Source organism: Mizuhopecten yessoensis, unplaced genomic scaffold, assembly GCF_002113885.1.
Source record: "Mizuhopecten yessoensis strain PY_sf001 unplaced genomic scaffold, ASM211388v2 scaffold855, whole genome shotgun sequence".
In the NCBI taxonomy this organism is placed as follows: domain Eukaryota; kingdom Metazoa; phylum Mollusca; class Bivalvia; order Pectinida; family Pectinidae; genus Mizuhopecten; species Mizuhopecten yessoensis.
The window spans coordinates 86292-103550 of record NW_018403755.1 but is presented as its reverse complement, the minus strand read 5'-3'; the positions used below and the strand labels follow the sequence as shown (position 1 = coordinate 103550).

The 17259-nt window shown below is 36.7% G+C and overlaps 1 protein-coding gene across 1 annotated transcript; it reads right to left on the bottom strand.

Annotated features, from left to right (window-relative positions):
- Positions 1-15054: 15054 nt before the first annotated feature.
- Positions 15055-15567, bottom strand: LOC110453254 (GTPase IMAP family member 4-like). Its single transcript, XM_021502139.1, has one exon. It carries the CDS (start codon positions 15565-15567, stop codon positions 15055-15057), a length of 513 nt encoding a protein of 170 aa, XP_021357814.1.
- Between the last annotated feature and the right edge of the window lie 1692 nt (positions 15568-17259).

The window sequence follows — 17259 nt, the reverse complement described above, 5'->3', positions numbered from 1 at the left end:
CTGTCTGTCTCCGTTAATGTCTCTGTTTTTCGTTCTGTCACTGTGACTAGATGACAATGTATGTGAGTATGTCTATGTTTCTGTCTGTCTGTCTGTCTTTTCTAATGTCTCCCTCTCTCGTTCGGTCACTGTGACTAGATGGCTGTGTATGGGAGTATGTCTGGTTCTGTCTGCCTGTCTCCGTTAATGTCTCCGTCTCTCGGTCTGTCACGGTGACTAGATAGCTGTGTATGTGAGTGGGTCTATGTTTCTGTCTGTTTCCGTTAATTTCTCTGTTTTTCGTTCTGTCACTGTGACTAGATAGCTGTGTATGTGAGTGGGTCTATGTTTCTGTCTGTTTCCGTTAATGTCTTGTGAGTGTGTCTATGTTACTTTCTGTCTCCGTTAATGTCTCCGTCTCTCGGTCTGTCACTGTGACTAGATAGCTGTGTATGTGAGTGTGTCTATGTTTCTGTCTGTTTCCGTTAATGTCTCTGTTTTTCGTTCTGTCACTGTGACTAGATGACAATGTATGTGAGTATGTCTATGTTTCTGTCTGTCTGTCTGTCTCTTTTAATTTCTCCCTTTCTCGGTCTGTCACTGTGACTAGATGGCAATGTATGTGAGTGTGTCTATGTTTCTGTCTGTCTGTCTCCATTAATGTCTCCGTCTCTCGTTCGGTCACTGTGACTAGATGGCTGTGTATGTGAGTGTGTCTATGTTTCTGTCTGTCTGTCTCCATTAATGTCTCCGTCTCTCGTTCGGTCACTGTGACTAGATGGCAATGTATGTGAGTATGTCAATGTTTCTGTCTGTCTATATGTATGTGAGTGCGTCTATGTTTCTGTCTGTCTGGCTCCGTTCATGTCTCTGTTTTTCGTTCTATCTCTGTGACTAGATGACAATGTATGTGAGTATGTCAATGTTTCTTCTGTCTCCGTTAATGTCTCTGTTTTTCGGTCTATCACTGTGACTAGATCACAATGTATGTGAGTATGTCTTTGTTTCTGTCTGTCTGTCTCCGTTAATGTCTCTGTTTTTCGTTCTATCACTGTGACTAGATGACAATGTATGTGAGTATGTCAATGTTTCTGTCTGTCTATCTTCGTTAATGTCTCCCTCTCTCGTTCGGTCACTGTGACTAGATGGCTGTGTATGTGAGTGTGTCTATGTTCTTTCTGTCTGTCTCCGTTAATGTCTCCGTCTCTCGTTCTGTCACTGTGACTAGATGGCTGTGTATGTGAGTGTGTCTATGTTTCTTTCTGTCTGTCTCCGTTAATGTCTCCGTCTCTTGTTCGGTCACTGTGACTAGATGGCTGTGTATGTGAGTATGTCTGGTTCGGTCTGTCCGTCTCCGTTAATGTCTCCGTCTCTCGTTCGGTCACTGTGACTAGATGGCTGTGTATGTGAGTGTGTCTATGTTTCTTTCTGTCTGTCTCCGTTAATGTCTCCGTGTATATGAGTATGTCTATGTTTCTGTCTGTCTCCGTTAATGTCTCTGTTTTTCGTTCTATCACTGTGACTAGATGACAATGTATGTGAGTATGTCTATGTTTCTGTCTGTCTATCTCCGTTAATGTCTCCCTCTCTCTGTCTGTCACTGTGACTAGATGTTTGTGTATGTGAGTATGTCTATGTTTCTGTCTGTCTGTCTGCCTCTTTTAATGTCTCCCTCTCTCGGTCTGTCACTGTGACTACATGTTTGTGTATGTTAGTATGTCTATGTTTCTGTCTGTCTATTGGTCTTTTTCTGTTTGTGTTTCTACCCTTCTCTGTCGTGTCTGCGTATAATAGCTTCCTGGCTTTCAGCTCATCTGACTTACCAAAGAGCATGACATACAAACACAAGGAACTATTTAGGACTCTCAGAAGACTATCCATCCTCCAGACGTGATGAAGTGAAGTGGCGCTCAAATCAGTTTCACTAAATACACAGAACATGTAACACCACACTAATGCTAATGTATTGAGATTACGTGGATACATCCATTGTTATTTCATAGGAGTAAAAAAAATAACATAGTATACATTAACTTTCCATCGATCTTGTTTCTGCATCACGTTAACCAATGCTTTTGGTCTTTCTGGAATACCCGATACATTGGACGTTGCTACATTTAGTTTTATAAAGGTCACAAAGATTAACGTCGATAAGAACGCAGGATAAACAGAACCCGTTGATTTAACGATTATACAAGATACCTTTGTAACTTCCTGTCTACGTTCTCTTCTAAATATCACAGATCTAATCCGACAAGAGGATTGGAGGTATGTTTGTGCTATTATAAAGATTCGATTTCCCTCTTTTCTTCTGGTGGACACGATGCGTTGAATGAACTGATTAGTTGATGTCCGATATCAAAGAATATTTTTATATTTAATTAGACGGATTGGCACACAACGACATTACCGACAGATTAGCTTGAACTACGCCCTTTGTACAAGGTCTTTGATAAAGCACAATGCTTGGTTGCGAACATTCTTCAGGGTATAATACACTCATTCAACTTGTTTCATTGGTAAACCTTAATGCAACAAGAACTCTAGGATATTACAGACCAAAGGTAAATTAGTTCATATCTCGTAAAGACACCTGGGCCTTTGGCCTGGGTTGACCTATTGAGTTGTCTGTCGTTCGCCTACAATTTTCATTTGAACTGAAACCAAAATACTACCAGAGGGGTTTCATTAACTTAATTTAAAATTGGGTTTCTAAAGGCTTTACAGTGAATCTTCATAGGAATTACCATTAAGTGTTCCTGACTAAGTATTGTTATTTTTTATCGGTCACATATGCATTACGATATGAACATTAAACTGATTTTTGTATATGAACCTGACCAAGAGATTGTATGTTTTCAAATATTATAACAAGTTATTTAACCCAACATCTTCGCATCATAAAATTGCATTTCGTTTTCAAATATTGTTTCCTTCTGATGACCGTAAGGACGCTAAAAAATGTCTTGAAAAAGTGATTGGTGTGGTTTAATTCGTATTCTGCTACAATACTTTGAGAATTTGCAATATCTGCTCTTATGTTTCNCCACCCACCCCTTATTGTTTAAAGGCACAGTTTAATGTGGACACATCTAATAAAAAAAATAAAAAAACCGAAGCAAATCATCTTTAAATTACTTTACCTTGCCTTAAGTGTAGAACAAAATGACACTCCAAAAGACCGTCATGACATAAATTATCATTTAGCACTTACTGACCCGATAGGTTAATATAAATGTTTAACTGGCTTCTGGAGGAAATCAATGAGACATTATTGCAAACTAGATTTACCTTCGATTGTTTGAGTTTGAACGTCCTTACAACAGCAAACAAAACCTGCATGTTAGAAGTAAATTAACGACAACGGAAGTACATGTCTTGGTCTCTTTTAGTGCGAAAATCTTCATTCACTCAGTTTCTCTACGTCTACCCTATGACTCACACTGAATGAGGCGGATAATATGGAAGCATATTTGATGATCTTAAGCGTGACATCAGGTTGGTACTGACTAATGTCTTTTTATCATTTTTATTATAATTATAGTTTTATTGTCTTCAGATAAAATAGATGCCAAGCGCCTTATTATTATTTCTTTGATATAAAAACATACGGCGTACAGACCCCCCGCCTGCAAGGGGGGGGGGTGGGGTATAGAACCAATAAAACTAGTACGATGGTGGGCACTAAGACCCCTTTGGGATCTCTTGGTTATTACTTAAGTTCACTTGCCGTATACAAGTGATATATATTCATAGCTATAATCTTTCATGTTTCAGTTTTGATACAATCAACCAACCCGTGCAAACCTATTGTCTCAAATTTCAACAATGCACTAGAGGGCTATGTTCGAGAGAGCTTACCGAGGTTTGGATACCAACAATGCTTGGCAAGATGCAACAAAAATGCGTGGTGCCTAAGCGTGAACTACCATAACGAACATCTTTACTGCGAACTAAACACGGCGACAGTCAACGCCAACAACACCTTGATTATGTACCTGGGTTCCCTGTTTGTTGATGTGAGTGGCGGTGTATCAGAACAGGTAATTATTAAGATAGTACTGTAACACCCCTTCAGGTCGGGGATCGAGAAAATAATACACCTGATCTGACTGAATATATTGGAAAGGGCGACTAATGCGGGAACCCCCTGTAGAATTGTGAATTTCCTTTTGTGCCCTCTACTTGGGGACACGAAAGCGACCAAAACAAATCTACTGCACCGTTTGAAATATTTGTAATCTTTATATTTCTTCCTAATTCTGCCTACCTTTTACAAATTATTTCAACTGATATTAACCAATCTTGTTAGCGCGTTGGAGGGGGGGGGGGGTCCTGAGAAAAACCCACGTTCGCCTTGGTGAAAGGCGAGAGCGTTATCCACAGCGCCACCCGACCACCCTAATATTTAATATAATTCATTGATATCCTTTCTGCCGAATTTACATAATGACATCATCTTGTTGCTAAAGAAATGCATCTATTGACAGAATGGCGGCTGTCATAGGGATACATGTAGCACTGCCGAGGATTGCGTGGAGTTAACGAGTCATGACACTGCATGTATCAGTCACACGGTTCTAGGTATGTTATCCAACAACACCTATGTCTGATTATGTATGTATAAGGACTATAGCAATGGTAATTAAGCTCTGTTAACTAATGTTTTGCATTCACACAATCCAACATGACTATTCTTACAGCAGAGCGTACGGAATTTTACATCTGATTTCCTCCTTGTATTTGCAGATGTGCTTTTACTTTTGCAGGTACTAACGATCAAACAACTACGGGCACGCCAACTACAACAACTACGGGCACGCCAACTACAACATCTGTGGACACGCCAACTACAACAACTACTAATGCGCCAAATACAACAACTACGAACACACCAACTACAGCAACTGCGGACACACCAACTACAACAACTACTGATGCGCCAAATACAACAACTACGAACACACCAACTACAGCAACTACGGACACACCAACTACAACAACTACTGATGCGCCAAATACAACAACTACAAACACACCAACTACAACAACTACGGACACACCAACTACAACAACTACGAACACACAAACTACTTTGCATGTCCCAACTTCAACAGTTATGCATTCCAGTACAGGTAAGACTTTTAGTCCGTTAGTTTTATCTGAGTTGTCGCCGATGATTTTTTTCGTTGTTTCGTATTTAGTGTTTCGTAGAGTGCTCATATGTAACATTATTAACAAATGTCTAAGTAAAAAACTCGGAATGACAAGATTACACTCACGAACGAAAACAGAAACCATGCTTTTACGTGTGTATTAATGTTAGCAGTTATTCAGTAGCGTTAACATATCTAATAAATTAATACAATACGAAGTAAGAAAGTACATATATAAACGGAAGCAATAGGTCGGTGCAGAAAGACGCACTCGAATTCCAAATGTTGCAACGAAGGAAGCAGGTCTCCTAAGTTGAACTCACAGAAAAAAAACTTTGGTTTTGATCAATTAAGCTGTTAATAGAATAAAGCGTCTTAAACGAATAATACGTAGCGGCATGGGTATTCCGCTAGCCCGCTAGAGGATCGTATCACATACGTTGGATTTATTTCAATTTAAACAAGGATTGTTGTATTTTAAAATTCAGTTTCACAAACCTGCAATGCACCCTATTCCTATGTCAAGGTAGCAGACATTTGTATCACGTCAATGAGTTCCACCTCTGTTACCTGGACCGAGGCTTCAACCACCTGTCAAAATACTGGCGGACGGTTAGTGGTATTGAACACAGCAGCGAAAATATCATACATTGTTTCACTGATGTCGTATGGCGAGGGTAAGTAGTGTTTCTGGTAATTTTAAATACATGCAGTTATAAAAGTATACACCAGCCAAAATAATAATTAAAATTATTAGTTAAAAGATCTTTTCAGAAGAAACTCTTTGTTTATATATCTGTTTGTCATACATCAAAAAGTCCCAATCTCCTCTGTACATTTTTCTCCTGTGTTATTTGTAAAAAATTTCGGGAATTTGACGTTGTTTGTAGTTGTTTGTTTGTGATCTAATGGTGCTTCTCTCGGAGCAATTTAACTTCTTATTGTTGTTTGTGTTATCTAATGACGGTTCCCTCGGTGCTATTTTATCTCTAGTTGTTTGGGGGATCTCGTGATATCACTTTTACTTCTAGTTGTTTTGTTCAATCACGAAATTCTTCCCTCGGATCAGATTTACTTGTATTTTGTTTCTGTGATCTCGTGATGCTTCCCTCGGAGCGCTTTAACTTCTAGTTGTTTTGTTAAATCACGTAATGCTTCCCTCGGAGCACTTTTACAACTAGTTGTTTTGGGGAATCTCATGATGCCTTTTCATTTGTGTTTATTCAATAATTTTGTCACTTTGCCATTTCCTTGCTATCTATTTCGACGATGATGGGGTTTTTTTTGTTGTGTCTGTAAGGAATATGAGATAACAAAGTTTAGAGTATCAATGCTTGCCATGATTTCTGCTATAGGAACGTTGAAAAAATGTGTCGTATTTGTAGAGTGCTGGGTAGGGGCCATCTGGGATAACAACCTGGCTGGCCTGAAATGGCTGAATGAAGAGGCGGTGGATACTGGCAACTCTGTATCTGCAGAGATCGGTGACTGTGCAATCCTGAAGAAAGAAAGTGTTGGAGAGGTGGAAGGCACGGAGTGTTTCGACACTCGCGAATACATATGCGAGAAAGTATGATTGTTATATAGACTTCCGACAAATCAAGTGGTCATTGTGTTCCTGGTAACATAGGAAGGATTTTGCAGGATACGACAGAGTGTATATGTACATGTACTGTTTAGGTGTAACTTTGGTTAAGTTAATTTTATTTACCATCAATATACATGCATAGCATAAAAATATTATTTTTTTAATACCAAAAAATGCATACATTCATTATGATGCTATATAACAATTGATGTATAGGAATTGTATTTTTTCTTATTTGTATTTTATTATAAATCATGAACACATAATGTGGTAAACGGTATGATTTGTTTTTTAAATGATGAAAACGTTACACCTACGGTTTATTCGTATGTTTGTTATCAAATAAGTTATCCCTATAATGCCATTTTATGGACAAATTGAAACAAACAAAAAATGTATGCAGCTTCTATGGTTGTTCTTATTCGGAAAATCTTAACCCCTGCAGTATTTGCGAAGATAATATTTTTTTAAACAAAATTTTATAATCGTTGAAAATCTTTTATAAAAGATGATATTTGATATTTAAGGGAACTATTTTTGTTGGTGTTTTTGCTATTTTGTAGGTCATTATACCATGCTATAGTTATGAATCAATTACATATTATTTTGATGATATATTTAAGTCATCTTGTATTGTTATCTACTCTACGTAAGTCATATGAACTTGCATCTTACGAAATCCTGAGTTGGAAGATTTTCCCGTGTATTCGACATCCATAATGAAAATTATTGTGATATTCTGAGCAAACGCCTGACCAAGTACGTCATTGAAAAAAACGAATGTTGGGAAAGCTAAAACGTACTATTATAATAGGGAAGGTCCACGATCAGGTAACTTGAATCGTCAAACTTATCGCACATCTTTGTAGGAAGCCGTCCTTGTTGGTTATGCAGTAAGACATGACGTATTAACAATTTCGAAAAGGTTCAGGAGGTACGGTAGTTTAGTGATAGGACGCCGGGCTCGTGACCGATTCACGTCATGCCACTGTGTTGCATCTTTGAACAAGATACCTTACTCCGCTAGGTCCAGTCTACTCAGCTATTATTGTTATCAAAACCAGCGATAGGTTTTTATATCACCTGAGACAAAGTCTCAAGTGACTTATTGCGATCGCATTTTGTTCGGCGTCGTCCGTGGTCCGTCCGTAAACAATTTACATTTTCGACTTCTTCTCCAAAACCCCTGAACAAATTTCAATGAAATTTTGCAGAAACCTTCCATGGTCAAAGGTCAACACAAATAGTGGCCGGTTTGGTCACCAACCCCATGGGGCCTGAGGGGCGGGGCCAAAAAGGGTCAAATTGACTGAAATTTCAAAAATCTTCTTCTCAAGACCCATATATCGTAGAATCAAGTACTCTTCATAGATGGAAGGGTCTTAAGGTGTTTTATCAAAATTGTGAATTTCTTGACCGTGGGGTCTCACGTGTCCCCCTGGGGAGGAGGTAAAATTTATTATAGTTTAAATAGGGAAATCACATTTTGGACCAACATTTGTTTAATTTCTATTGGAAGTAATTCAATTTGGGTTACCATTATCAGTATTGGATAGCAGTTTGATGGTATGCACATATCAGCCCTGACTGACACCCCGGGCTGATGAGTGGAGCCAAAAAGGGTCGAATTGACTGAAATTTCAAATCTTCTTCTCAAAGATCCATATATGGTAGAATCAAACACTCTTCATAAATGGAAGGGTCTTAAGGTTAATGACCATAGGGTCTCAGGGAAGGAGGGGGGGGGGAATTTATTATGATTTATAATGGCAAATGATACTTAGAATATTACATGTTAATAACTTGATTGGAATTATAACCCTGAGTTGACAGTTTGATACTTTGAAAAGTTTGAGCCAGCCCTACCCTAAAGGGATGTAGGGTGGGGCCAAAAGGATTCAGTGTGCTAAAATTTCTTCATTTTCCTTTGTTAGAATTAGAGGTGCTAGTTCCAAATACTCTTCAGTCTTAAATCTGTCTGCTAGATATTGAATAAGGTGGTTTTATTGTTTTTTTGTCACTTTGAATAATATTTCTGTTCATGTTGAAAACATAATCAACTCTCTGTATACATATTTTAGGTGACCGTTAAGGTCCATGGGCCTCTTGTTATGAATACAAAGGTTGAGGCTATGATTTATTAGCATACTGTGCTCTGCTTTGTTGACGTTTTCTGCACAATAACTTTGTCAAGTTTGACAGGAGTCTGAAGAGTCTATCACTATTTACACTTTGTCTAATTGCGAAATCTGCCTTTATTGTATGGAAAACAGAAATAGCATTTGTTTTAATTGTGTAATATGAATAAATTATTGGCAAAAAGGGGAGTTTCAAATTTCATTTTTTTATGGTTTGCAAAATACACAAAAGGAAAACAATTCCTATGAAAATCGACTTTCTAAAGATCATTAACGATATATGAAATGTATTTATACTTGCTCAATAGTTTGGTCAAGTACAGTATGTTTTGTTTCGTTTCACCACCACTCCTGTCGGCCGGGGACTGAGAGAAGAATAGTAGTAGAACTGCTGTATCCCTAATCATGTTTCAATCGTGTTTATTTCCCTATTCCCATTAGATTAAAGTTTACACCTTTGATCGTTTGCTTCCTCTCGTCCACATGTAGCATGATTAGTCGGGTGAATAGTTGTTATTTTACCGAATTGGAACAATATTACAATATAGGCGATTACCAAGTTATGTACATTTGTAATTATCTGCTGCAATCACTCGGGATTGAGGTTTGACTCAGTGTCATGAAGAATTAGTATCGCTCTTTTTTGTAAAAAATATTTCATCAATATGCATATTCAAAGATTTCTCAGAAAGCACTATTCTAAAACATCAATCCTGATCTATCATATTTTTTACCTTTTCTGATAAAATGGGAGATATTTGAAATCGCTCAGTGCCTGGCGTAGTTATTTTAGAAAATTAGAAAAAAACTCTTTCATACAACGCTTTCTGAATATGGTAGAGTTGGTATTGGTTTGATCGTGTTACTGTGCTGTATTTTGTATTTAGTTGTATTCTCAAATGTGTCCCATACCTAACAAACATGTCAATATGTTATATTTTATATATAAAACACAAACGGATTGCACCATTCAACTTATTCTGGTTACTGCAATTATATATCTAAGCAACACCTATAGGATATATCAAGTGTATCTGATCATTATTATCCAGACATTTTGTTCAGATTATCCAGACATTTTGTTCAGATGGAACCNTAACTTTCTTCTTCCTAATGTCTCCCTTGACAATGCCTCACTTTTGGCCATTTGTTGAGCGTTCGCCCCTGTGAGGAAGGCTTTGGGTTCTGTCCCCTGGCCGAGACATACCAAAGTCTTTAAAAATGGCAGTTTCTACTCCTGCTTAACGCTCAGCAAATTAGGAGTGGGACGACTGGTTCGCCCGTTGTCAGTATAATGTGACCGGGTGGGGCGTCCTGCTGGGTGTCTTCGGCAGTATGTTTCAGTGAGGTAGCACTATAAAGTCGGCATCAGTTCCGCGCTATTACAAGAAGACAAACACGAACATATCGCAGCCTCCCAAACTACACACACATACACTACACTCATGCATCTTGCACACAGGGGAGGCCGTCCTTAAATGACCTTAGCTGTTAATAGGACGTTAAACAAAATCAAACAAACAAACAAACAAAAGATGGAACCAAACATCCTGGTAAGTAATAACTTATTTTTCTTGTGTGTTTAACCAGGGTTGTTTCTCTGCATATAATAAATTTTGTATTGAATTGTTTATAAAGCTTGTTTAAATTGATATTATGTTTGTTGTTTAATGTATACATTTCCAAGTATGGTAAATATATCCAATCGAATTTCGCGGACTATTTGATGAATGGTTTGTTAACGACAGCTCAGTGCAGACAATAGAATATTGTGTTCTAAAGAAAGCCGGTCAATGATTAACAATTCAATGAAAAACGACAGGTACAAAATCATCAAAGCAGCGATAGCTTTAACAATTATCTTAGCACGTTGTATTTGATATATATAATTGAGCAAGTGATAGCTGCATTCAATCATATGAAGCCTGTTATTCAGTGCAGTAGTACTCTTTATATCGCCAATTGTAAGGAAGCAAATACACCAATATGGCGCTTCTAATAGACATACACAAATACACACATGCATTTCACAATCCTTAGATGCTGTTATGTTTTGTCTTCATTAAGGGTATTAATATCCTCGCTACATCATTAAATAACCTCAGCTGCTATGTTTTTGTGTTTTAGTTGGGGGAAGGGTAAAACAATATCATAAAAAATGAACCATTTTGAAACATTTATAGCTGTTATAACGTTAGACTTAAAAACATCTATAACTAGAGATTTAGTAAAGGATGGTTGAAGTATTCTCATGTCAATACCTTTGTTACTTTGTAAAACCAAGGTACGTGATACGAGATCGTTACCTAATCTATCGGTTCCGATACTTACAGCACAGTAACATCCTAAAGACAAAGATCCTTTTAGGTCATCAACAGTGATCCTTCGAAATATTGTATTTGTTAAGCAAAAAGCAACAATTCTTTCGCGGAGTACCGATAATCTTATTAATGGCTGACCGAGAAAACAGGGTCAGTAGTTATTTTAAGACTGTAGTTAGAAGATCGACAAAACATATCCCTGGCGCCTAGGCTCGAACCCCAGTCTTCTAGCACATCATGACTTTAACGTTGAAAAACGATGAAGATGTCACAGTCAAACGTTAGTGTACATATTTGTCAATGAAATCTAACACTGAAACGACGTATGATGTGTATGTATTTGATAGGTGATATTGAGTGTAGCCTTTTGTATCGCAACAGGTTTGTTCGAATTCAAAGAACATAAATGAAATCATTATTTAGAAATAAATGTTTTACGAACAGGACATGAAAATACCAACATTGACCTGCTGCTCTCGTTGCAACACATGTGATTTTTTTCGTTTTCTTTCTTCCTGTCTAGTTTCTTTCTTACCTACCTTCCCTTTCCAGCGTTGTCTCTCAGGAAACCCGTCCTCCCATGACACCAGCTATGACGAGGACGCTAGACATCAACCAATCAAATAAGATGAATGATGACGATACATATATAAATGATGTGTTGTTCCAGTAACCTTACTCCAGAATCAATTTACTTTCTAGCTCAAATATTGTATAATGTGTTCAAATATGGTAGTATAGCTGGATAAGACTACTGGAGGACATATCAGAAAACTACAATAGAAACTGTAAAAAGTATCAACTGGAGAACAAACAATGAAGACATACAAAGGTAAGTGTATATCGGGTTTGTGACATTGAAGGTAGATGGTAACAACCTAGACATTTCAAGGGAGATAATTTACATACTTAGTGTATAAACCAGGTAGAATAAAAAGAATGTCTCTCCTGTTTGTCATATGCAAAAAAAAGTATTCCTGAAACTACTGACAATTATGCAATGACTACGTAATAAATGTTTCCTACTTAAGTAGAACTCATGAATGACGAATCCAGCATCTATGAACGATTTTCCTAATGAAGCAGTCCATATTGATTTTTTCGCAAGACCCATTGAGGTTTATACCCTATATACCTCAACAAAACAGGATTCTATCCTTATATTTACATTCAGTGTTATATTGATATTTTTTGGATAATTTTTAAAATATCTGTCTTGTGAAAGACTAACATAACAGAAGGTTCCGAAGCGTATGATGTCATCACTCACTGTAATACCTTCTCCCGGTTAGAGGAATAACGTGCTTGCATTGATTACAACGTAAAATAAATAAAATGTTAGATTCAATTTAGATTTCTTTAATTCAATTAAAAACCAGTGGCAAAAAAACTAACAATCCATTAAAAGAATTACTTCCCGCGCTCAGCGGAATAACAGAGTAATCAGGTTGATACTATGTTGATGTATCCATACGCCAACTGAAAAGTTCATTGAAAAAAAATACTTTTAAAATGTTTCGTAGGTATATTGAGTCCATGTTCAGAATAAATGAAAATAATGTCAAATGACCCATTTTCTTCAAAAAATGTACAAACAGTTATATTGGTTTTGAAACAAAGAAATGCTAGTTTTTAGCTCACCATAATGAGTATTATAAAGTGGTCAGTGGTTATTTTCCTTTCACAGATTTAACATGTAGGTAAAACGACAATCTCACTTCGAAAGATCAATCTCATACACAGCAGCATGAAGATCTTATCAAAAGTGCATATAATGTTTGTATGACTTAGTCTAACAGATAAAGTAAACGACGAGTGTGGATCAATCTACCAACATACCCTTCCATCAGCACACACACACACACATCCATTACACACATGGAGGCACTTTCATAAATTATCTTAGTTAATAAAATCTCGTTAAACCTAATAAAAACCAAACCATATCACCACCCCTCTTGGATCTCTTGTTTTCTCATATAGTCAAGTCAAGTCAATTTTGTTTATTATAGTGTCATATATCACAATTACATCGTACAAGTATATAGTTACACAGTATAAAAACATATAGTTACATAACAGGGATCAATCATTTTAATGTAAAAATATATAGACCATATCATGATTTTGTTAAGAACAGCTATAACATAATAAATTAATAAATTAAAACAAACTATCACATGTGCCAATCCAGAGAGCAGGTGATTGGGACAGCCCCTACCTAACAAACTCCTGGATTTGGTCCTTACATATTAAATACTATAATAGTTAAAAGGTTTCTTTTACATTTACTGCCTTAAATTATGATGTCTTCAAAAAAAACCAATAACAATGGTGATAAATAAAATAAGTAATTTCCTAGTTCTACATTGTAGTCAAATTTAGGTTTCCAAGGGTTGGGGAGCCCCCTACCAGCGACGTCTGCTAAATTCACACTAACTAGTAGCTAATTATAATTTAAATGGAAGATTATTTTCATAAAAAATGTTTCTGATTGACACCTGGTATCATATTTAACAAATGCATAAAATATAAAAATGTAATTGAATATGATATTCAGCCTAAAATGATTTACAAGACACTGTTTAAATTATAATTAATCACATAGACTGCTACGTCTTCTGTACATATTGTATAAGTGGAATTTTATAAATTTATAAAATAAAATTTGTCAGTGTTATTAAGACTTGCAAAATCATTTCTTATATTATTTGCTACATGAAATAAGGATGATCTTATGTCATTATATATATATCACTGACACATATCTTAAATTTCCAATCAATTCCTCTTTGTAAACTTCTTTTATTCCTATCAAATGTTATTAACAATGTTATAGACAAGAGCTGAATGATTAAAAAATAACAAGTATAAATGAATCTTAGAAAAAAATATTGATCTTACCACTGCACCTGCTTTCAGAGAGGCCACCTTTTAAAGAAATCACTTCTTGCTAACGCGTTACTCTCCTTCTTATTAATTAGTACAAATAAAGAGGGAGACAGTGTTTATATCCGACCAGGACAAACACTCCCGTTAGCGTATTCAAGGAATTAAAGTTCAAGAGCGTGAAAGCATGTAGGATGTTACCTCAGCGCTCACAGACACATCTAGGCCCATATCGTAACCTGTTACAGTCACGTGTAGACATACATTCACCCGGAAGTACTGATTCAATTGTAGTAATTTGTTTTCTCTTGCGTCATATTGTAAACTGAACAGTTGGAAACTTCCATGAAAATCAATAACACACATCTAATTGCAAGAACCTTTGGTGTTATCTCACTCCTTATACTTTTTGAGTTCAGTCATGTCCTTTCCATTAAACCCAAAGGATATATATATCAAACGTTACGGAAAAACAACGACTCAACAAAAGTACTATGTCATACCTATCTTGTGTGAAAACCAACTAAAAGCAGTAAAGTAAAATACGTATTCTACTATGCCATGTTTCTTTGTAAAATTAAAAAGGATGAAAAACCGCATTGTTAGTTTTGTTATTTCTTCACTTTACAATAAAAATAATAAACTAGATGGTGCTCAACGTTCAGCATTAATGGAAATGGCAACAACCAGTTCATCTGTTGTCGGTATAATGTGACTGGACAGAATGCTGTGCTGGGTTCCTTCAGCATGGTATTTCAGTGAGATAGCACTATAAAGTCAGCATCAGATCCACGCTATCAAAAGAGGAAAAGTAAACCAACATACCTGTCTCCAGCAAACATACACACAGTATTTCCAGAGGACAATCAGTACATTATACGTGCGGACTATCGACAGCCTCTTCACTAATGTCGCCACCGCAACGAACAAATGAATGGAATTTTTGCCAGATGCCCTTTTGAATTTGTATATCATTCCTGAAATCAGATCTGTTTGTTTGTATTGTACAGGGTCCTACGTTCCACTGGGCTTGTTGTATATTCAGAGAAGGCTTTTTTTGCAATCTGCAGGATTTGACGCTCTATCTCCTTGTACTCATTGCTTTGATAGAAAAGTTCATGTTTCGTTGAAATTTTGTCGATTTCAGCAAATATCTTCTCTCTTTTCGTCGATCTTTCGGTGTTTTGTGCTTTATTGTTAACGAAAACATATTTCCCTCCACACGTTTCAATAACCTGTTTCAGATCTCCGTCTAACTCTCGCATAAGTTTCTCTTCTGTGACAAAGTTTTCCCGAAGTTGATCTGCTTTAGTAAACACTGGCAAAACGAAATCTTTGACATTGTGTCCAAACATCTTCAAGATCTCCTCAGCGGTTTTCTTGTCTGCTGTTGTATGGCGAGTATCAACAGGAATCGTTATCAACACAGCGTGAGGACCGGGCGACGAAAGTCCTAAGCATCGAACTTTTTCTGTGTGTATATCAGCCTCCGACATATTTGTATCGAAGAAGCCGGGAGTGTCTACGACAACTACGAACCTTTTACGAAAATGGGTTGTTTGACGATACAGCAAGTGACGCTTAAATCAGTTTCAATAAATACACAGAACATGTAACACCACACTAATACTAATGTATTGATTACGTGGATACATCTATTGTGATATCATAGGAATTAAAAGAATAACATATTTTTAATTAACTTTCCATCGATCCTGTTTCTGCATCACGATTACCTTTGATTTTGGTCTTTCTGGAATACCCGATACATTGGACGTTGCTACATGTAGTTTTATAAAGTTCACAAAGATTAACGTCGATAAGAACGCAGTATAAACAGAACCCGTTGATTTAACGAGTATACAAGATACCTATGTACCGTCTACGTTATCTCCTAAATATCACAGGATTGGAGGTATGTTTGTGCTATAATAAAGATTCGATTTCCCTCTGTTCTTCTGGTGGACACGATGCGTTGAATGAACTGATTAGTTGATGTCCGATATCAAAGGATATTTTTTATATTTAATTAGACGGATTGGCATACAACGACATTACCGACGGATTAGCCTGAACAACACCCTTTGTACAAGGTCTTTGATAAAGCACAATGCTTGATTGCGAACATTCTTCAGGTTATAAAATAGTCATTCAACTTGTTTCATTGGTAAACCTTAATGCAACAAGAACTCTAGGATATTACAGACCATAGGTACATTAATTGATATTACGTGAAAATACCTGGGCCTTTGGCCTGGGTTGACCTATTGAGTTGTCTGTCGTTCACTTGCTTACAATTTTCATTTTGAACTGAAACCAAAATACTACCAAAGGGATTTCATTAACCTAATTTAAAATTATTTTTTGCTAAAGGCTTTACAGTAAATCTTCATAGGAATGACCAGTAAGTGTTCCTGACTAAGTGTTCTGATCGGTCACATATGCAAAACGATATGAACGTTTAACTGAATTTTTTATATGAACCTGAACCAAGTTATTTAACCCAACATCTTCGCATCATAAAATTGCATTTCGTTTTAAAATATTGTTTCTTTCTGGTGACCGTAAGGACGCTTCAGCCTCTCGATGCTACAATACTGTACAGGTATAAGTGTAACTTAAGTCTTGAAAGAAAAAGATGCTAATAATTTGTCATGAAAAAGTGATTGGTGTGGTTTAAGTCATATTCTGCTACATTGCTTTGAGAATTTGTAATATCTGCTTTTATGTTCCCGAACACACATTGTCAGAGTTTGTAATTGTTGTTCCATTCTTATTGGTTCTTCAATAATTGTTATAGTGTTCATGATGTATTATCTGTTTTTCCCTCGTTGTTGTAGCTCAACAAGTTGGGGATCGAGCAAACAATACACCTGCTTTTACCCACTGCATGCATCACACGAGGCGACTAATGAATGAACCCCCTGCAGAATTGGGGATTTGCTTTTGTGCCCTCTTCTTGGGGACACAAAAACGACCAAAATATATCTGCTGCACCAATTGCAACATTTGGAATCTTTTGTTCTACTTCTATCTAATCTGGGTCTTTTATTTTCAAGCGACTTGCTTGGCAATACCTCACTCCTGGCTTTAATGTTGAGCGTTCGCCAAGGCGAAGAATGCAATGGGCTCCATCCCCAGGCCGAAACATACCAAAGTCCTTTAAAATAGTAGTTGTTACTCCTCGC